The 20,891-nt window shown below is 35.0% G+C and overlaps 3 protein-coding genes across 7 annotated transcripts in view; 1 reads left to right on the top strand and 2 right to left on the bottom strand.

Moving 5' to 3' along the window:
* Positions 1 to 5,190: 5,190 nt before the first annotated feature.
* On the bottom strand, positions 5,191 to 9,231 carry LOC100866246 (uncharacterized). 2 transcript variants are annotated; one of them, XM_086906967.1, is made up of 5 exons: positions 8,127 to 9,231; positions 7,278 to 7,634; positions 6,617 to 7,209; positions 6,101 to 6,347; positions 5,191 to 5,438 (listed from the first exon to the last, which is right to left on the bottom strand). In XM_086906967.1, the coding sequence occupies exons 1-5, from the start codon at positions 8,202 to 8,204 to the stop codon at positions 5,433 to 5,435; spliced, it is 1,281 nt and encodes a 426-aa protein (XP_086763093.1). In that variant the 5' UTR covers positions 8,205 to 9,231; the 3' UTR covers positions 5,191 to 5,432. The 2 variants fall into 2 exon arrangements, with proteins under 2 accessions (XP_086763093.1, XP_086763092.1); XM_086906966.1 differs by having other exon boundaries at positions 5,191 to 6,347.
* Positions 9,232 to 9,788: 557 nt separating this feature from the next.
* Positions 9,789 to 13,685, bottom strand: LOC100866129 (FERRY endosomal RAB5 effector complex subunit 3). 3 transcript variants are annotated; one of them, XM_086906964.1, is made up of 10 exons: positions 13,512 to 13,685; positions 12,204 to 12,711; positions 11,449 to 11,670; positions 11,174 to 11,377; positions 10,978 to 11,093; positions 10,761 to 10,897; positions 10,550 to 10,670; positions 10,352 to 10,470; positions 10,142 to 10,267; positions 9,789 to 10,051 (listed from the first exon to the last, which is right to left on the bottom strand). In XM_086906964.1, exons 2-10 carry the CDS (start codon positions 12,707 to 12,709, stop codon positions 9,938 to 9,940), a joined length of 1,665 nt encoding a protein of 554 aa, XP_086763090.1. In that variant the 5' UTR covers positions 12,710 to 12,711; positions 13,512 to 13,685; the 3' UTR covers positions 9,789 to 9,937. The 3 variants fall into 3 exon arrangements, with proteins under 3 accessions (XP_086763090.1, XP_086763089.1, XP_086763091.1); XM_086906963.1 differs by having other exon boundaries at positions 12,204 to 12,752; XM_086906965.1 differs by having other exon boundaries at positions 12,204 to 12,752; positions 13,488 to 13,685.
* The window catches only part of Aos1 (SUMO1 activating enzyme subunit 1), a 64,306-nt gene continuing 57,060 nt past the window's right edge, over positions 13,646 to 20,891 (top strand). Inside the window, exons 1-7 of one of the 2 annotated variants that reach the window (XR_015291729.1) lie at positions 13,646 to 14,065; positions 14,285 to 14,456; positions 14,517 to 14,773; positions 14,859 to 15,040; positions 15,151 to 15,283; positions 15,353 to 15,530; positions 19,432 to 19,599. Coding sequence is in view for 1 of the 2 variants with exons in the window: in XM_003689517.3 (XP_003689565.1) it covers positions 13,968 to 14,065; positions 14,285 to 14,456; positions 14,517 to 14,773; positions 14,859 to 15,040; positions 15,151 to 15,283; positions 15,353 to 15,515 (1,005 nt within the window). In the remaining variant the exon portion in view is untranslated. Of the gene's footprint in view, positions 14,066 to 14,284; positions 14,457 to 14,516; positions 14,774 to 14,858; positions 15,041 to 15,150; positions 15,284 to 15,352; positions 15,644 to 19,431; positions 19,600 to 20,891 lie in introns of those variants that run through there. The other variant, XM_003689517.3, reaches the window with a different exon arrangement.

Here is a 20,891-nt window from a genome sequence, read left to right on the forward strand (position 1 = left end):
GATACGATCTCTCTCTCTCTCTCTCTCTCTCTCTCTCTCTCTCTCTCTTTGCACGAGATTTCGAAACCGCCTGTAACTGTATACCGAGACAAGGTGTATTACTCGGCTCGAAGAGATTATGTTGTGTTGTGTTTTACATCGATGAATGAAACACTTCTTTCAGAACGTGTTTTAACCGATTATAAAACTAAAATCGTTGATAATTCCAAATAGAGGTATTAGCTTACTAGATTTTCCCCGAGAGAGAGAGAGAGAGAGAGAGAGAGAGAGAGAGAGATTAAAGATTGCGTTCACCTTAAACTTTAAATAAACTCTGAATTCTAAAACGCTACCGCGAACTTGTGAAAGAGAATTTCAGAAACGTTTGTTTAATAATATTCCCTCTTTAATCCTTGTATCTTCCTTGGAACGAAAAATACGCATGGATCGGATCGAAAATATATTCCAGATATATTCGCGATAAAAAAATCGAAAAAATGGAAGAGGAAGATTTGACGGGAATGACGGGGGGCCGCGTCTCGACGAATTCGAATTCGATTCTCGTCGCGATATTATTTCGCGGGCCGGAACGTGCCTCGGCCTGAATTGCCGAGGCTTGAGGGAGCCTCTCATCCCCGAGAAGTGCCCGTTGGGTATTTAAGAAGCATATTCCGTCCATTTGGCATTGTGCGGCGTCGAATGGACACTTTCGGTCGTTGGGCGTCGAGAGAGGAGGCTAGGCGAGAGATCGAAGGATCGAGGTATTGATCGTAAGCGGCTTGCCCTGTGGGGACTTTACCTTTGTGCTTCACCGTCGCCCATTCGCCCTGCCTCGTAAGTTCACACCTTGGCATAATCGGAGTATCGGGGAAAGCAGGACGCGGCCGACCATTAGAGGCGCGACATTTACACCGTAAGCGGACACTCTCACGCGCCCATCTTACAAAAGGGAGCGAGCATTTAACATGGCCCTGCTTCGTGTGAAACCGGAAAATAATTCTTCCTTCACACCGCGACCCTGGTTTTTAATCTAATCGAATTTTCATTGATCTAAATTTGTTCGATCTTGAAGGGAACACCAGTATTTTCCCAAAGAGAAAATTGTGTTTTGTATTTTCATGATCTCGAAAAAAGTTAAACTTTAACAAAAGAATCGGCATATTTTCTTGTTTCCTTGCTAAAAGCAATTAGATAATAATTTTCATGTTAATTTTCGTTTCCTTCACTCGTGTCGTTATTCTAACAAAAGATGGCAAAAGTGTAAGGAATTCTTTAAACTACCAACACGTAGTGCATAATTTCGAAAGTTGTTCAAAGCAACACGTAACAATTATTATCGACAATATACACACGCACACATATCTACGTACATCTATCGTACTCTTCTCGAAACCTCCATCCACGATTCAATCGATTAGAGAAATTGCACAAGGGAAAACTAGCATTTGCAACGCAGCGCTAGGTAACCGCGGAATCCTTGATTTGCCGTTTAAATCTCGGGATGGGGGAAAAAAAGCGTGTGTTTTTCTTTGCCTTCGCTTGTTGCGCTCGCGCTTAAACGAGCGTGTGCACGCGTCTCTAAGTAGTCGCGCACAGCACACCGGGAGAGTCTCGCTCTTCGCAGAGGGGAGGTGGGACTCCATAATGTGTAAGTTCATCGCGGGCGCGCTGATGCGTATGTAATCCCGTGGTGCTTACCGATACCATCGTGGGTTTTATTTTCATTATTCATTTGTTCGCCCCGTTCCCCCCATGGATGATGGCAGGGAAGCTTACACGCGTAACCCCGTGTTTTCTATGTTGGTTTAATCAGATAAAACCCCGGAACGCCAAAAATCGCCGCACGCTAAACCGAGCCGCGCCGTTCCGCTCTTTCTTCGCCAAAAAAAAGAAAGAGCGCGACCCCGATATTTTCGACACCCTTCGACACCATTCGAGCTCTCGTCGATCGTCGACTATTCGTCGATTTCATCCGTAACGTTTCTTCTTCTTTTTTTTTTTTTTTTTTTCTTTATCTTTTTGAAGCATAGGAAAATAAAGTTGGAGGATAACAAAAAATTTTGATGTTTTTGAATACTTATGCAAGTATTTTTGGAATATTTTGGATGGAATTGAAATGTTGGTGGGTTTTATAGCTCGGTTTTAGCATTTCTTTACGTGGAATTGAAATGCGAGTCGTAGTAGGATTGTGGAATTGAAAGTTTGGAGAATAGTAATAGAAATTGTATGTACATACAATGTGTTATGCTGGTGTTTGTTTGGTGAATTTTAATCAGATGGGTGAGAAGGAAGGATGTTAGAAAGGATGGGAAAATATTTAATTTCTTTAAAAAGTGTACAAAGTGTGCTCCACAAACCGAAGATAATTAATCATCTCACCCATAATTCTTCTTCCATTACCATAGATATACACGTATATCCCTTGGTCTTACGAACAATCGCTTATCTTGTTTGTAATCCAATCATATATGATTAATGAGACAGGAGAAGGGGCGCAGATACGCGAAAAGAAAGAAGAAGGAAGAAAGAAACGAATAATCATTCGTACACCCGTTGCGAAATCTTTTGAATCAATCTAGTAGTAGCTATGGCTATTCGCTAAAAACGCGATCTTTGAAATCTTAGATTTAAAAAAATCTCTGAATAAACAAACCTCTTTTATCCTTTCGACCAAGTACTACAACGGCGCACGAGGGAATGGAATGAGAAAAGGAGAAAAAAGAAAAGAAAAAAAACGAAAATGAAATTACAACCAACGAGATCCCGATCTCTCGTTGCGTCGAACCTCTTCTCTCGGCTCGAAGCCGTCGCGGCAGTTCCTTTTTTTTTTTTTTTTTTTTCCCCGCGTTTCCGGCGGCCTCGGCCGTTTCAAACAGTAGGCGGAATGTCGGAGGAAACGGGAGGGAAACGAGAGGAGAAAGGAAACGGGGCGAACTATCGGAGGTACGGTAATTAGCAGGTCAGCTTAGTTAATGCAAGAGCACCGGCTTAACGAATCGTAATGGAAAGTGTGATATTTCGAAAATATTCGTTTCACCGAGTGCTAAGTAAGCCGTGCACGCGTTTGATTAACCTTCTATACGTGTATATACAACCGAGATTCGATGTCGAATAAAAAAAAAAAAAAAGGACGAATCCATCCATCCCCCTTTTCCTTCGAATTTATCTTTCCTCTTCCCTTCGATTCCTCCAATCATTTCCGACCATCTTTGTACATAACCACTTTTCTCTCTCTCTCTCTCTCTCTCTTCTTTCTTTTTCCTCGTCGAAAATATCGGCAGGGCTATCGAGGCGTCTTAAGGGAGGATCTCGTATTTACTTGGCCGGAAACACGATATCCTCGATACACTCGGGGCTGCCCACGTGTTTTTAACGTTGACCGTTAAAATTCGCGCACGGCCTCCTCTCGCGACATCCCGTGCCTCCTCTCTCGACGCTGGTAGGCGGTGTATTATTTTTCCGCTGCCTCGCCAAATTGGCTCGCACGGATTCGATCTCGAATTACGGGGACACTCGATACTCGCCCCGAGTAAAACTTCCACCATCCTCCTACTCCGCTCCGTCCGGAATATCGAAAAAAAGAGTTCCACAATGTTCCATTGAGCGCGGATCGGTATAATCGAGGCCCGGGCCCCCGATTCTCGTCTTGTCTTTCTGCGTCGAGCCACCCGCAACGACGATTTTTCACGCAGCTCTTGTTGTTGTTGTTGTCGTTCTTGTTGTTGATGAACGCAGGCTGCGGGCGTTCCACAGAAGAGGGTGGTTTTTCTTTTTCTCTCTCTCTCTCTCTCTCTTTAATCATAACGGAATTCCAATTGTTGGAAAAAATTTTTTTCCTTATCGTGGGGATCGATTATCGTGGGATCGATATTATGGGTTTAATTTGTTCGAAATGAAATACAATTTGTTTTGTTTTTTTTTTTTTAAACGGATACGGCGAGAAGAATCGTAAAGTTTTACGAACCTTAATTATGCGTGGATAATCTTCCATTATGGATTCCATAAGTGGTGTTCTATTATAAAAAGGGAAGAGAAATGTGATCGTGCGAGTCTGCTTATCCACTCCAGTGGCAATTATTTTTGAATAAACCTGTTTTAATATCATCGTAATTACGATACCAACTATCATTTTTCACTCGAAAAAATTGCAAATATAAATTACTATCTCTTGCGATTTCTTCGTATTTTACTCTTCTTCGTATCTCTTCAAAATACTCAATTATATTCATGGTAAACACGAATATCAAATATATATATATATATATATATGTATAATACTCGATATTTTTAAATTTACTTACTTACTTACTCACTTACTTGCAAGTGTGAATGAAAATTACAATTTTGACAGTGTCAACAATGTTGACAATGTTAAAATCGATGACACACGTCGATGGCGTAATACGCTCCTTCCATATGGAAGGCTCTCGGTCCGAGGTCGTAACCCAATAGGCTTCCCGTAGGAAGATCATACTTGGGTACAAAAGCTGATCGCTACATCGCACGCGATCACGATGCACGTCATGGAAACTGACGATCTTCATAGCACCATTTGTTCGTTCGTCCTCCGCTTCGTCAATATTCGCACTCCCTTTTGGAACAAAGTGCACGTCTCGAGCACAAACGATTGGAGCCTTGATACATAATTCGCGCAACGAAACGTATCGATCGTCGCTTTTCCTTCTCTTTCGAAATCGATTTTTGAAGATTTTGAAATCGGACATTTGAAGAAGACAAATTATGCAATCTCCGATTAAATAGAATAGTGATAATAATTGTAATATCTGTAAATCAAAAGTTTCTTACACGTTTCTTCGAATCTTTTTCATCTTTGCTCCTTACAATAATAATAATAATAATAATAATAATAATAAAATAATAAACAATTACTTTTCACTATTGACTCCAACCTGGACGCATATCGATTTTTCCCAAACCTATTCTCCGACTGGTCGCAAAGAGAAGTGGTCTCGTAACATTTCAATTAATTTCTTGATCGAATGAAGAAAAGAAGAAAAGGGGAAGAAAGCGGTGCACACACCGCGAATTCGTCGGTGCGTGGAATCGTGCTCCACCATGCGGCGGATCTTTCAGAGGAAATGAGCCATCGACCGCTTTGTATCTATTCTCTTTTGTGGCGCGGACATTTCGTTTCGCAATCGATGAGAAGAGCCAGTTAGTAAAGGGTTTCGAAAAATACACGACGGCCGATACATGCCGACAAAAAGACGTTTTATTCGATTCAAAGAAAAGAGGCCCCCACATTGTGTTGGCTCGCGCACTCACAGGCGATGCCCGAGCACTCGAGAGGTTGCTACGCTGTTTCGAAGGGATGCACTAGAATCGGGTTGTAACGTTGCCTCCTCTATTTACGCCTCGTTTTTCCGCGTTTTCGACGCGTGGCGATTCGACACAAAGCCTATTGATGCTCACCCGCTGTACAATGTTACTCGTTAAATCTATTTATATATGAAGACATCGTTAATTTCTCGTCATTTTGTTGTGCGTTATATCGCGATAAAAAGAAAAAGTATTTATTGAAAATTAGCCGTACAGGATGTTTCAAAAGATTGAAGATGTGTTTTAACGATCGATGAAGTTGATTGAGGGGGGCGAGAGCAATGGGAGGCGTTAATCGATAAAGGTTCGCGAACTTTCTCGCGAGATATCGATATCTGGAAAGTTCAAAATGTCAGTGACACGTGCGATTCCATACTTCGACGCCTCCCAATTGATATCTTACCGTGGATTAGATTAAGACTTCTGAAAAAAATTCTTCTATGATGGATCGTGAATATATCAATCATTTTAATTTTTTTCAAAAAATGTATCGTTTCCCTTCTTGAAAAAGAATAATTCGTACGTTCGACTCGAAACAAGTATGATATGGCTTCTAATTTCGAAACACACTGTACGTTAATTTTTACGAAATTTATAACTCGATGGAATATTTCGATTGATAATTATAAAATTAGATCTAGTTCTTAAATATCGATTTGTTTCTCCGTCGAGAAACTGTATCGCTTGTTCTAATCGTAATACATTTCTAACATTTCGCCTCACTTATATTCGTTCACTCCTCATTTCGTTCGACCGTCTCACCGACCGCCAGAATTCTCACCAAATCGTTCGAGGATTCGTCGACATTCGTATAGGTGACCGTGTCTCGATTCTTCCGCCTAATGTCCCAGTGGCCGAGCGGTCGTCTCAACACGAAGAAGCCGGTCGCTAAGATAATTGCAACGACCAATATAAAAGTACAAGCCCACAATACTGGATGATATATCGATGATTCGTTCTCACATTCGAGTTCGTAACTTGGTATCGTGCTTAGTTGTTTGTTGGCGTGTTGAATAGGAGTAATGCACCTGATGGAAGAAAATTTAAAAATTATTTAAAAATTTTTCAACAAATTAAGTTAAAACTCTTTGAATATTAAAAATTGCATAATAAATTTGTTAAATATTATGTTAAAATTATTTTAAAAAATTTTCAATTATATTAATATATTGGAACTTTAATAATTGAAATAATTATAGTATTGGCAGAGACATCTGTGCTAAGTTCATCGAAACATTTGGTTATCGAGTATTATTGAATGAAAATTAATTCTCCGTATCGGAGAATTTTTACTTACTTAATGTCTCGACTTGTTGTGTTCAATATATTAAGCCACTGCATTTTACAGTCGCAGTTCCAAAAATTATTCTCCAAGTTCAAAATTGGTGTTCTCCTTATTATCGGCATGAGGTTATATTCCAACGTTTTCAAACTACAATCGGCCACCGAGAGGCGTTGCAGTCGCGGCAGAAGACGGTCGTTATATGGGAACATTCTTAAAAACATTAATTTTTTCGATCCGTCTAAAGATAGTATTTCTAAACTCGTTAAGTTTTCAAAATCATTAAGAATTAATTCTTTTAGTTGTTTCATGTTATTCAATTTTAGTTCTCGTAGTCTCGGTAAATAAACACCTTGTAATCGTGATATTTGAGTGTTGGATAAATCGAGTTCTTCCAAATTGACTGGTAGTAATGGGATCACGCAGATAGGATTTTGCGATAAATCTAAACTGGATAAGTTATTTAGCGTTTTGAAAAAATCCCACGTAAAATGAAATGACGAGACATTTCTTAAATTCAAATGTCGTAACGCCGTCAAATTCCAGAAGGCGTTTTCATGAATTCCATCATTGATTGGATTGTTCGCTAACGAAAGATATTCTAAAACCTGAAAAATGTAAGTCGTTTATAATATATTTTCTTTACTGGTATTTCATAGAAATATGAAGTAGTTACTTTGAAATGTGCCAACATAGTTTCGTTAACGACTGACAATTTGTTCCATGAGAGATCGAGTGTTTTGAGCTTCGGCATTCGGTCGTTCAAGGCGTTGTCATCGATGTATTCAAGTCTGTTGTGACTGACGTTTAACGCTTGCAAATTATATTCATCTTTACAAAGGAAAAAGAATCGTTGAAGATGATTTTGAGACAAATCCAGTGTTCTTAAGTTCTCAAGATTAGTGGAACAATCAAGAAAACTGTCAAATTCATTATTTCGAAGGATAAGATCGGTGACATCTTGCAGATTGATCGTTGATTGAATTTTCATGAAAAACACTTCTTTCTTCAAGCCACGATTGGACAGGTCCACCTAAAATAAGAAGAAAAAGAAAAAATTAAAATTTGGAAAAACGTTCTACATTTACTACATTTATTAAATCATCATATGTTATTTCTTCCGACTATGAAAGGCGCGAAAAGACAAATCCCCGCCATGACATCAAGTAGTAAGTGCCAATTTAAAATTTCAAATCGCGATATATTAAGCGCTGTATCATATTATATATTATACGATATAATACATTTAAAAAAAATCACATGCATTAATGATAAATTGTAATCTAAATTATTATAATTATTATCAAATAGTTATTAAATCGTTATTCGTGTCAGATACAAATATTATAAATACGAAATTAAAAATGCATGCAAGACAATGCATGCGTAATGATATACGTAAACAAATGATAACGCGTCAAAGGATAATTTTTTTGTTACATGTTTAAAAAAAATTATGTCACCAAACGATTATTAAACTGAAAATCGAAAAATTATATATATATATATATATATATATACCTACCATTTTCGCGTTCAAATAATTGGTGAAGCAATTGAGAGTGAAAACAAATAAAAAAGTCGTAATAGCTCGAAACCACATTGTGTAGGTAATCGATGATTATTTAGTACACAAACAAATGCGATGCGATTTCGATTTCGTTTGAATTGATCACGCCGAGACCGGTTAGTTTCAACTATGCCTCTCACACAATGATCCGCTGGAATGGCAACGAATTCATTCGTGGCATACTCTGCTTACGATTACAGTGCCGAATTGAGAGGGGATCAGAAGGAGTTTCGCATTCTGATGCAGTTGCTTGACCGATTGCTTCTTTTCGCAACAGCCTGATTTTATAGTTTTATGGATATCTTTGCATTATTCGAGTCACTCTTATATTTTCCTTATACTTTGGAAAACATTAAATGTAAATTATTGTACAATTTAGATGATTTAATGAAATTCATATATATCGTATCTTCTTCTTCACACTATGCAGAAAGTAATCTTTGTTTGCGATAAATTTGATTGAAAATAAAAGAGTCACGTTATCGATATTTTCGACTTGTACAGTTTTTTAGATAGTCGATGATTTACTGATATTTTCTAAATATTGTGAAAAATCCAATAGAAGTGGTTGATTAAATTTGATTTTTACGATATTACAATACACTCTTTGTCGAATATCTCTTGAATTTTTGATATAATGTTATTTCTTAATAAAAAATTCTTGAAATCACACACCAATGATGATTCGCACTACACAATCGGTTAATGAAAAATATTTTTTATAGTTTAAATTGATTCGCGCCGAGATATGCGCTATATTAATCGGTTTTCGACCAATTTTTTAATAAAACGAGATTTTATTCTTGTTTGTCTTTTTTCCTCTTCTCTTAATCACTGTATATATTTTTTTCAATTAATTTATATTCGCATTATGATATCGGACATTCATCCTGGGCAGCGATACTCGCGATGGATGATACACTAGGGACAATAAAAACAGAAGAATAGTAGTGGATAAAAGAAAGACAAATATAGTTGGGATAATACAGTGATGCACCATTATACTCGAACACGATGCACTAATTATTGGACAAGTCAACGGAAATGTTGAACCATATCTGACGAGTTTCCATATTCTTCACGGTTATCTATGTAGCTACGATAATATATTGTGCTATATTTGTTTTATTGCAATTAATATAAAATTCAATGTTTTTTCTTATTCTATACTGATAATGTGAATTGTTTTTTTTTTATCGTTGTTGATTCTTTTTTTTTTTTTTTTTACGAACTCGAAATCTTTTTATTTTCAAAGATCATGTCTGAATACTTTTTTTTCCCAAAGCTATTACAAATTGTTGTAATTATAGACGCATAAAAGTGCCATTTAATAGATATGTTTTATCTGAAATTTTATGCTTGTGTTATTACATTTTTTGTTATTACATATGATATTTTAAAAATGATATTTACGAGTAAATTTAGATATTTACATATTATCTCTTTACCTTTACATTTACATTTTATCTATTTGGAATATTAGTCAGTGAAAAATTAATTTACTAAGAAGAATAGCATATTTGAACTTATTGTGCAATAAATAGCAATAATAATTGGTTTATCTGTCAATGAAATATATCGCATGAATAATATATGTAATATAAATGAAACAATTCCTTAAAAGTCAGGCATTTATTCACGGGATCATATCGTGTTGGCATTTGCGACGATTTATTGCCGCCATGATATGTGATATATAATAATAAATATTTCAATATTTTTGACACGTGTACGATAACAATAAAGTATAATAACAAGAAGTTCATTCACTTTTTTGGGGTTTGAGGTGTACTCGTTGCTTTAAACACCAATGGATTTGATACTCGGAATATGCTCGGTAACATTGTGGCTAGAGTACCGAATACTTCCTCTGACATACCCTAAAACATATTGATATTTGTTTTTAGGAAATCTTAATTAAACAGAGCGATAATTTTTTTTTTTTTTATATATCTTTGTCCTAAAATCACCTTAGGTACTAGAAATTGAAGATTTTTTAATTCAGCACCACCCCAAGATGCCATTTCTATCATAAATCCTTTCACACATTTAAAAACAAGTTCTGCTCTTTTTGTACACCACGCAACAGTCATATCCTGAAATGATAAAATAAATTAATATATTTTTTAATAAAGAAAATATAAATAAAAAATCTGATTCTTTGTCAATATATATTGTACCTCCGACATTTCATGAACGAGGAGTATAGGGATAGTTAATGTAGTCACATCATTACAGCAAGCAGTTTTTAAAATATTTCGTAATCCTAAAATAGCCGGATGTCTCGAATTGATATCGCCTGTAAATTTACATAAATTAATAAAAATTATTATCAAATTAAAAAATCAATAATAGAAAAAAATATACTTATTATTTACCAGATCGCAACGAATCGTTCACTACCATGTGGAAAATTACATGAACTTGTGCTAAATTTGAATGCCTTGTAATATAAACATCGCCTGTTTGTAAACTCTTGCTACCCGTTGATCTTTTAGTCTATAAAAAATATATATGGATTTAGCAAAAAAAAAAAAAAAAAAAAAAATTGAAAAAAATATCGAATTATTTTAATTAATTTCTACTTACTTGAGATTCGTTTGTTTCTTTATGATGAGCTTGTCTCCATGCAACTGCATCTTTCACATCCTCTCTTATTTTTTCCAGTTGTTCATCAATCGGTGAAAAATGAAATTCTGTCGTTAATTGACATATCGAACATAATTCTAGAAAAAAATTATTAACATTGTTAATTACATGTAATCAAAAAAAATACTTGTTATTTTAATACAAAATAACGCATTACCTTTCGTTATTCCCGAATAACTTCCTAAATGATTATCACTCAATAATACTAATCCACATAAATCATTAGAATATAATCCTAAAGCAGTCTGTAGCCTTTGAGGCGTTGGATCCATTCTATTTTAAAAGAAAAAAAAAAAAAAATTGAATTTAATTTAAATATAAAAGAATCATAATATTTTTATCATTTAACTAACCCAGATTCGCTCTTCTTTGTTCTACAAAAATCTAAAACATCACCAGTTAAAATTCTTATATTGTGCATTTGTTTCATTTGAGAACCTAAGTGTATGGTGAAACTTTCTTCCAATATAGGATATTCCGCCGTATTCTTTTCCTCGCTATGAACAAAATTGTCTAATGCCGGTCGTATTGGTGGCATCGATAGTATCGGAGAACCCCTAATAGTGACACGATCTATAATTATCAAATCCATGTCATCCGAGTATTTGTTCTATTTATATAAACGTACACTGGAGTCGGTAACATGTTAGTTTGCTGCTCTTCCAATAACCTCATGATCCAATTACGATATTGGCGTCTTTGTTCCAATTTCAATGCATCGACTCTTGATCCCCAATGACCTTGCAATAAACTTTGTTCCTCAAAATGTCGTCCTGCCATCTCATTTATAGATTTTTCAGTAGAACCAGCCTCGAGGGCTTCAACAGCGACCCGCATTTCTTCGGTTTGCCTAAAATTCATTTTACTGATGTTTTTCTATTTCTTTTTATCTTTTTTTCCTTACATATTTGTACAATAATAACAGGATGATTAATTGAGCTTCAAAACAAATATTAAAACAATTATATTTACAAAGTTGTAAATTAGGTAATTTGCAATGCTTAAAAATATATTTAAAATTTTTCTACTATTTGCATCAGTTAGAGAAATGTTGTTTTTATGCAAATTTTTATAATGATCTTTTAAATGACATTAAATAACATACATTTTAATCATAGAATTATGAAAAATATTAGTTGCGATAGAAATAATGATTTTAAAAAAAAACAATCGCTTGACTTATATCAAGCTTGCCAGTGATCTATATAAAAAAGTCATATATAATGCAAATGATAAAATGATTTATGATTACATGTATGATTGTATATATTACAAAATATTAACACGTATATGGATTTTAATATCATATATAAATAAAAAAATGTAAGAAAAAATATGAATAATTTTTGCATTTTTTATAGCAAGATCAATATTAATACTGACTTTTGAGTGAGTTGTTCATAATGTGTATCTCTCATCTGAATAACTTCAGTTACATCTCTTCCAAATTTATGTTCTGCTTGAAGAATAGGTTCTAATGATGGAGAATGTACTAATCTGTGGTATGCAGCAGCAAATAGTTCTTCATCTGTAGTTCCAATAGGATCAGCATATTCTACTGTCTTTTGCTTATAAGATTTTTCCCAATTTCTTATAATATCTTCAATATCTAATGTTCCTGATTTTGCATTTTCAAGATCTTTTTCTGCTTTTTCATCATAAAATTCTAATGTTAATGTTTTAATAGTGTTTTCCAATGATTTCAATAAATCTGATTCCACATAACATGGTAATTTAAAAGATGACATTATACGATGCATAAGTTCCTTGACAGAACCATGATATGGTATTTTTAATGGTATTTCTAATACATATTCTTGATTTGTAGTACATGTTGGAAATTTATATATATATGTTTTCTCCACATATTCTTCTTCGGGCATATTCATATCTTTTGAAACAGTTTTTCATTACATTTTATAATTTATATATCTATTTTTTAAATAAGATAAACTAGTGTTAAATTTATGCAACATTTAATAATTAAAGGTATTTTTAAAATGTAATAATAATTAAGTAATAATAATAATAAAATAATAAAATAAATTAGACATATTTTATATGTGTTTGATTATTATGATAGTAAGAACGATCAATTTTATTTTTTTTTAGTCAATATTATTCAGAGGTCAGTTTTCATAACATTCAGTTCATAAGATCAATGATAAACTGAGAAATATTTCTGATTGCACTTTTTATCTACACTCTATTAAAAACAATTATTTTCATATATTAATTGTAATAACTTTTGATTTGACTTCTAGATAAACTTTGTTATCAAACACAAATTTAAAATTATTTTCGTAAAAAGCCAATTAAAAACATGCAAAAAGTGACTTTGATATAATTAAAAATTTTTGCATTCTACTTATATATGTATATATATTATATATATTATTACAAGAATAAAGTATTTGTTTTATAATTTTTAACTATAAATTAAAACGACATATAAGAATGCTAATAGAAAAATTATTGTTTTGTTTATATATATAAATAATTATTTCAATATACGTTTATTGTTAAATGATAATATAAGACTATAAGATAATAGCTTTATAATTCTATTCAATATCAATCAATATTTGAAAATACACATATATAAATTAAATAAATATGAAAATAAATTAATATATCTTTTATATTCTTTATGACTTATGACTTAACCTAAATTTTGAAAATTATACTTGCAAGATGTCTTTATTTTTTTGTTTCTATTTGCCTTGTCGAATTATCTATTTTCATTTGGAAAACTTGTTTTTGCTTTGTTTTGAATAAAACATTTTAAAGAAACAGATGGAATTCGCACATAACACTTGGAGAAGATCTTTGACGCCCACATTTAATTAACAGTTTGTCCAACATAAATATATATCATAGAATTTAAAAAATACATTTCTTGTTATATTACATTTCGAAAATATAAAATTAATAAAAAAAAATCTTTGTAAAAATATTAATTTTATGAAATATTACAATTTATATATTATGTACTATCTATTTAATAAATGTTGTCACTTTCTATTATTTGAATTAACTATTATTATTATAATGTTGGCTACTTTTTGCGAACTATACCGGTCGGCATAATTTTAGAACGTGATTTTGGCGGTAATAAATTTCCAATATTAAATCAAATATTTTAACATGGTGGAAGATAAGAATCAAAGTGTAGAATTAACAGATCATGAGGCTGAGTTGTATGATAGACAAATTCGATTGTGGGGTTTAGAATCACAGAAACGGCAAGTATAATATAATCTAACCTCTAAATTCTAAAATTCGTAAAGTAATAATATTTCAAAAAGTAATAATGTTTCAATTTCATAAAATTAATTGAAAAAATATTAGTAATATTTCTTTATGATTAGTTTAGAGTAATCAATAAATCATTTAACCAGTTATATAAATATATGTAACTTATATGTTTCAAAATTGATGCATAATATTAAACGATATTGCAGATTACGAGCAGCAAAAATTTTATTAATAGGCTTAAATGGCTTTGGAGCAGAAATAGCAAAAAATATCATTTTAGCAGGTGTTAAATCAGTTATATTTTTAGATCATAGAAATGTCACAGTTGAAGATCGATGTTCACAATTTTTAACACCCAAAGAATTAATAGGAAAGAACGTAAGTAAACATAATTAAATATAGGAAAATATATTATTCACATTGAAATTATATTATTAGAGAGCTGAGGCATCTATACAAAGAGCACAAAATTTAAATCCTATGGTTAATATTGAAGCAGACACATCTAATATTGATGATAAGCCAGACACATATTTTAGTAACTTTGACGTTGTTTGTGCGACACAATGTACCATTACACAAATAAATAAAATTAATGAAGCATGTAGAAAGCATAATGTGAAGTTTCTTACTGGAGATGTATGGGGAACGCTAGGTTATACTTTTGCTGATTTAATGACTCATGAATATGTAGAGTAAGTAAATTTCTGTGTTCTGTTTAGAACATTATTTTATTAATTTAAGTAAATGATTATAAATTGAAATCATTTTATTTTCCAGAGATGTAGTACAAACAAAAAAAGTACAAATCTCAGAAAGTGGTGAACCTATGCAAAAGGAAAAATTTGAAAACATAACTGTAACCGAAAAACATGTAGATACCTTTGTACCTTTTAAATCAATTTTAAATGTTACAAAATCTTCTCTTCCTAAAGATTCGGAAATATATTATATGTTATTAAGTAAGTGTTTTTTAATAATAAATTCTCTTCTAATAATAAATTAAATTATTTTTTTACATTATACGTGTTTTTCTATTTTTTTCTTTTTTTTTTTTTTTTTTTATCTTTAGTAATGCTTAATTATCGTGAAAAATATGGCAAAGATCCATCTCCTAGTGAAAGAGGCTCTGAAAAATTTAAAGACGAAGCTTCTACAATTATTAAAAAATTTGATCTTGAGGATAAAATTAATCATTTAGTCGAGTACGTATTTATAAAAGCATTATATTTAGAAATTTTCAATTTATTTAAAAATAAATTTAAAAATTTCAGAGGTGATATATATGCTCAAGTTAGTCCAGTTTGTGCTATTGTAGGAGGTATTATGGCTCAAGAAATAATTAAAACGGTTTCACAAAAAGGTGCTCCACATAATAATTTATTCCTCTTTAACCCAGATACTTTGTGTGGAAAAATTTTGAGATTGGGTCAATAATTTTTTTGCAGGATGGTATGTCCTAATACCTTTTCGTATTAATTGTCAGAATTATTATTTTCATAATTATTCAGTCCATGTTTCTTACAAAAAAAAAAAAAAAAATAAATTATAAAAAATAAAAAATACTACTGTGTTTACAACTATTTTCCTTTACGATTTATTCTTCAATTTAAAGTTAATATTTTTTTAAATAATTCCAAAAAGTATCTAAAATTTCTTTTAAAATTTATCTCGGGAAAGAATATTTTTTGGGACTTTCCCGGTATTTAAATATCAATCTTTTTAATTTACATTACATTCCAATATGTTCAGCTTCAAACCCGACAAAAATATATCGCCCGAGTTTTGAAGCTACAATTATCAATTGCATTATCTATTCATGTTCAATATATAACATATGTCCTGTATTTTTCCTTTCAAAGCATATAAATGTTCTATTGGTAAATATGGTTTATCGCAATCTGCACACACGTTCCAAGATATTTTCGTTTCCCGTGTACGGTCCTGGGATACGAAGGGGGTCCTCGCACGTATGTGAAAATATGACTCACTTTCTCGGTTTCCGCCGGGGCAATTTGAGACCCGCTTTGCGGATTTTTTTCGTGTTCTCTCGCGCGGAAAACGCGGTGGGAAACGTGAAATGGAAATTGAAAAATTGGAAAAAGGGGAGTCGAGTTGAAGCACGGCTCGTTATGCTTTATCGGCCCGTCGGATATTACCTTCGTTGCCGCGACAATCTCTCTTTATGCTTCGATATTATTTAAAACGTTGTACCCTCTCGTGCAATCCTCCTAATGAAATCCTCTCATTTTTCTTTCTTTCAAGTTTGAATCGACTTTATCATATGAAAATCCGAATGACGCTTTAAATTTATAACGTCGAATAAAAATAAACCGTTCTCGACACGAATATATTTTTTCTAACCAAACTTTCTCCTATCGCCTTCTCACAAATTTACTCATCCGTCTCATAGACACATTTAACTCTTCATTAATCTTAAACTTTCTCCCCGTAATAATCGTAATAATCGTATTTTCATATATCCACACGTGTTTACGTCCCATCCACAACGTAAATCAACGAAAGCATTACTTTCGTTCCTTTATCTTGGCGCGTAGGCGGTTGAGAATTGATTCGATTTCCGCGAAGCAATCATGACTTATCGTCTTTCCCCGTGAAAACGATGTTACACATCCCAACCATCGTATCGTCGTATGTAACGATCGTATGCAAATGCCCTCCTCGGTTGCAGGTACTTAAACGTGTTCATGATCTCGTTCCTTAACGATGCGGCCACGTGCTTTCACGGGTGTCGAATTATATTTCACGACGGCGCTTTCACTCGTGTTCGAGGCTCGTTGAAAAACCATTAACAGAACGGAGACTCGTCGTATAGGAACGGTCACCCTTGCCCCTCTTAATTCGCGTTGGCACGCTCTTTCGCTTCCTCGCCGGGGTCCAGGGGAGGATGAACCTCTACGTGACTGATCTGCCGTCACGTATCCGCGAGCGCGACCAATTGTGTTGACTGGTGATTTATAAATTTAATAGTCCACCGTTATTCCGGCGGAAACGAGTATACGCCTCGGGAATTTTGCTTATGCGACAGATAAAAAGTTTCGAATGGCGGAGGACCTTTCCAACAGTCGAGCGAGGGGGAATTTGATTTATTAATTGCACTTATCAATCGACTTTGATTAAACGAACGAATCCCTTTCCTGATAAAGCTTTTAAAGCTCCTGAAATTACTGAAATAAAAAGAATTTTTGTGTCTAGAGTGTTGGGCGAAAGAATTAGAGGACTGGTGTGTTAATTGAAATACGAAATTGATAAGTTCGTCAAGGCGGTAACACAAAGAGCTTGCGGTTCGCGTTATCGATGCGGTGATACGGTTTTATCAGGAGAACGCTCGCTAAAGTTTCGTGTATCAAACATCGTGGAAATGCACGCGGCCGTTCTAAAATATGATCGACCGGCGCAACAATTTATTCGCGATTATTATCTCACGGCAAATAGGCTAGAAGACGTATAGGTGCTTCCCGTGACTCATTCCCGGGCAAGGAATTTACCCGAGACTACTGTCACGGTTCCCGCGCGTACATTCATTGAATCAATACGACACGTACTCCTCTAGGAATGTGAAATGACTGCGGAGGAGGAAACAAGCGTAGAGAGGAAACCGTGTTTCGATTCTAGCTCGTTTCCACCGAATTCCGTTCTCTAGATAATATTCATCTTGCATCTTGTATGTAGCAATTATTTTCTTAATTTTATTCTTCCATCTCATCCTTTTTTACGCATGTTCCATTCCACGTTTCATCGTAATTTGTTAGAAACGTTATTGAAAAATATTCCGATTACGGTCCATTATTCGCCTTAAAACGCAAAGGTCGGGCTTTGAACTTTGTTCAGAGATTTGTCGTGTATGAACGAGGACTGGTTTGCAAACTCATTCCGGTTTCAAAAGTGCAGAGTTCGAAATAGGCGAAAGAGAAAAAGATGAAAAAAAAAAAAAAAAGAGAAAGAAAAGAGAGAAAAGAGAGGGTGCGCCCTTCACACATCACGGCTGCACACGGTGATTTATGGTGCGACGAAAATTATTGCCGCTGTTAAAATACCTCGAGGCGTATTTATTGACAGACACGCGTTGCCTCCGCGAGACTGTTCGTGAAACGAGGCGGCCCTCGAAACGACAAGACTGCGCTTAAGTCGGCTCTAAACGCCGGCTGTAAAGCCTCCCGGTAGAAACGACACGTAAGGGTGCCATTTTCGCCAGAAACGGGCCGCTCTCCTTCCAAATATGCAACTCTTAATGGGCTTTCGAATCGGGGCTTCCGGACGCAACTAGAACTGGAATTTTTAAATTTCGACAAAATACTTTTTCCCCTGCACAGAGAATAGAATTAGAGAGAGAATTAATTCGAATCGTCTTCGGATTCGTTATAGTAATTTTCTATCGAACGAAAGCGAAAAGCAAAAATCCGCATCTGTGAATCGCAAATGATTTGAAATAGATGTTTTCCCAGAAATGGACGAGTCGAAGAAATTTTCGATTTTTTTGAGAGAGAGGCGAATGCTTGGCGCCTGGCGAATCCAAACGTCGCCGCCGGTGGTGGCCGACTAAAATTAACCTTTCCGGCAACAACCCTTGCGTGCAAAGAGCGTACACAGAGTAAAATCGCCGTGTTAAATCGCCCGTGCTTCTAATATTCGTGGAGAATGATTCGGCAGCGGCAAAAATTGCGTACGTGAGGCAACTGCTTACGACTTAGTTCCTTCCCTAGCCTCTTCCTATTTATACTGGTCGCTACGATTTTTCCTTCTTATCAGTGTCTTATTGTCCCACCTTCACCCCCTTTTATTAACCTCCAACCGCGAGCGAGACTAACCAGTTTTCCAGTTTTCGTTTCACGTTGATTACCAATGTTATGTTGATAACAATTTAAGAACGATATAATTTTATCTACGCATTTTTTCTTTTTTGTAATTTTCACAATACGATCTTATCGTATTTTGCGTATCGTTCGAAGATGTCCCCCGCACAATTCAAGCACAAATTGTAAAACGAAAAAATGAAAGATGAAAGTTTAAGGGTTATGGGGTTAAAGGGCTTCGTTCGACTCTTGCAACGAAGAATGTATAGGTGAAATTCCGTGGAATGAAGATGGAAGGGCATAAAAGGTTCTTTCACGGTCGGTTTTCTGACCGTAGGAACATAATATTTTTTCGTGGGACGTTAGAGGCGCGTGGATCACCGAGAACCGAGTGCATTAACAAAATAACGTAATAAAATCTGCCCTCGCGGTCGCTGCTCCCTGTCCCTTCCTCCCTCCCTCCCCCTTTTCAAGCCAACTCCTCCGCTCTCTCTCACCACTGTCACTCTGCTTCCTTTCGCTCATTTTTCTTTTTCTAGGTGGCCGCTCGTAAAATCTGATACATTGTGCGGCCAGTCGTGAAGTATTCATCATGTCGAGACACACCGAAGGCACGCAATCGAGGAAACGAAAGGATTGACCCCGTGGAACGTTCACCATTTACCTTCTTCCCTTTCTTCCTTAACTCCAGAGCATCGATTTATGGGGTAAGTCATACCGATATTTCTCTCTCCATACATTCTTTTTACGACGCGTGCACTCGCTTTCGTACTTTATTACTCGATCCCATCATTTTCTTCATCGCATCGAATTGTTTCGAGACATTGTAATCTTTCGTCCGAGCAAATTTTCTCGACTTTTCTTCGACGTGTCGTGATTAAATTTTACCCCATTAAAATTTATCATTTATTATCATTTATACACACGTTAGTCATACACTTATCTACGCGCACAATGCACACGTTTGATCAAATTGATAGTACAGAAGTAAAGAAACGAAGAGCGTACACAGTTTACACTTTTCTCACCGAAAATCTCTCCATTTCGGAAGATACTAGTTCTCCCGAGTCTCCACTTATCATTCGAGCAAAAAAAGGGCTTGGAATCTTAAATCTCGGATCGTCTAGCAGAGAAGGTGTTTCTCTCCGTGGTGAAATCTTGCCTTCTAATCGGGGAATCGCGGGAATTCGGGACCCAACCCGATTCGAGTTTCAGATTTCCTCCAGCTACGATTCCTCCGCGATATAGCGAGAAAGGGGTTTACGAGCAGCCAGGGTTTTCGGTGCAGTTCCGACAGTTTTTAGGGTCGAACAAATAGCTAATGCAAATACGGCTTCGTGGCCGGCATTATTTCACCTCGACGGCCGTTAGTCTGGGCCGAAGGAGGATCATCCTTCGCCCCCTTTGACCCACCATCGCGCCTTCCATTCGCCCATTGCGTCCCCTCCCCCTCCCCCTCCCCCCTTTCAGGAGGGACATTAACGGAGCGAGAACTTAATGCTGTTCGTTATCAATTAAGACACGGTCGTTGCAATTAATTCCGCCGAGGATGGAAACGAGAAACGGAAACGGCGTTGTCTTGAGACGAGGGTACTTCCTTCTTGGATCCACTGTCTCTCGGTACAATACTCGGGGATGAAGTTATTCTTGTAAGAGATTCGAATAGTTCTCGAATAGTTGTGAATAACGTGTGGTTTTTGCCACGATTTGCACGCAATGCAAATCTCTGTATTTAATATGGGGCTTAATTGTGGGGACAATTGGAATTATTTTTTTATACAGTAATTTTATGCGAATTTATTTGTGACGAAACGTGATTATAAATGTGATTTTCATAAAAGAGATTTCGAAATACTTAAACAAGAATTTACCCAATAAAATTTTTTATATTATAAAATTATTGAACATAATTTGAACCTTCACCTTCGACGGAATTCTAAACGCTTTCAAAACGCTATATTATAAATCGAAAATCGAGAATAATTCCGTACATACGATT

Source organism: Apis florea, unplaced genomic scaffold, assembly GCF_048593485.1.
Source record: "Apis florea isolate Af1SG1 unplaced genomic scaffold, ASM4859348v1 contig_2495_pilon, whole genome shotgun sequence".
Taxonomy (NCBI): Eukaryota; Metazoa; Arthropoda; class Insecta; order Hymenoptera; family Apidae; genus Apis; species Apis florea.

What these genes read in the sequence shown, in the direction of transcription:
- LOC100866129 (XM_086906964.1), bottom strand. Translation starts at nt 12,709, where the DNA reads ATGAATATGCCCGAAGAAGAATATGTGGAGAAAACATATATATATAAA. An exon ending in TTATTCGGGAATAACGAAAG is followed by an intron (nt 10,898 to 10,977) that starts GTAATGCGTTAT and finishes ATTTTTTTCTAG; the next exon opens with AATTATGTTCGATATGTCAA. An exon ending in TTCAATTTCTAGTACCTAAG is followed by an intron (nt 10,052 to 10,141) that starts GTGATTTTAGGA and finishes AATATGTTTTAG; the next exon opens with GGTATGTCAGAGGAAGTATT.
- LOC100866246 (XM_086906966.1), bottom strand. Translation starts at nt 8,204, where the DNA reads ATGTGGTTTCGAGCTATTACGACTTTTTTATTTGTTTTCACTCTCAAT. An exon ending in CTATGTTGGCACATTTCAAA is followed by an intron (nt 7,210 to 7,277) that starts GTAACTACTTCA and finishes TACATTTTTCAG; the next exon opens with GTTTTAGAATATCTTTCGTT. An exon ending in ACAACAAGTCGAGACATTAA is followed by an intron (nt 6,348 to 6,616) that starts GTAAGTAAAAAT and finishes TTCTTCCATCAG; the next exon opens with GTGCATTACTCCTATTCAAC.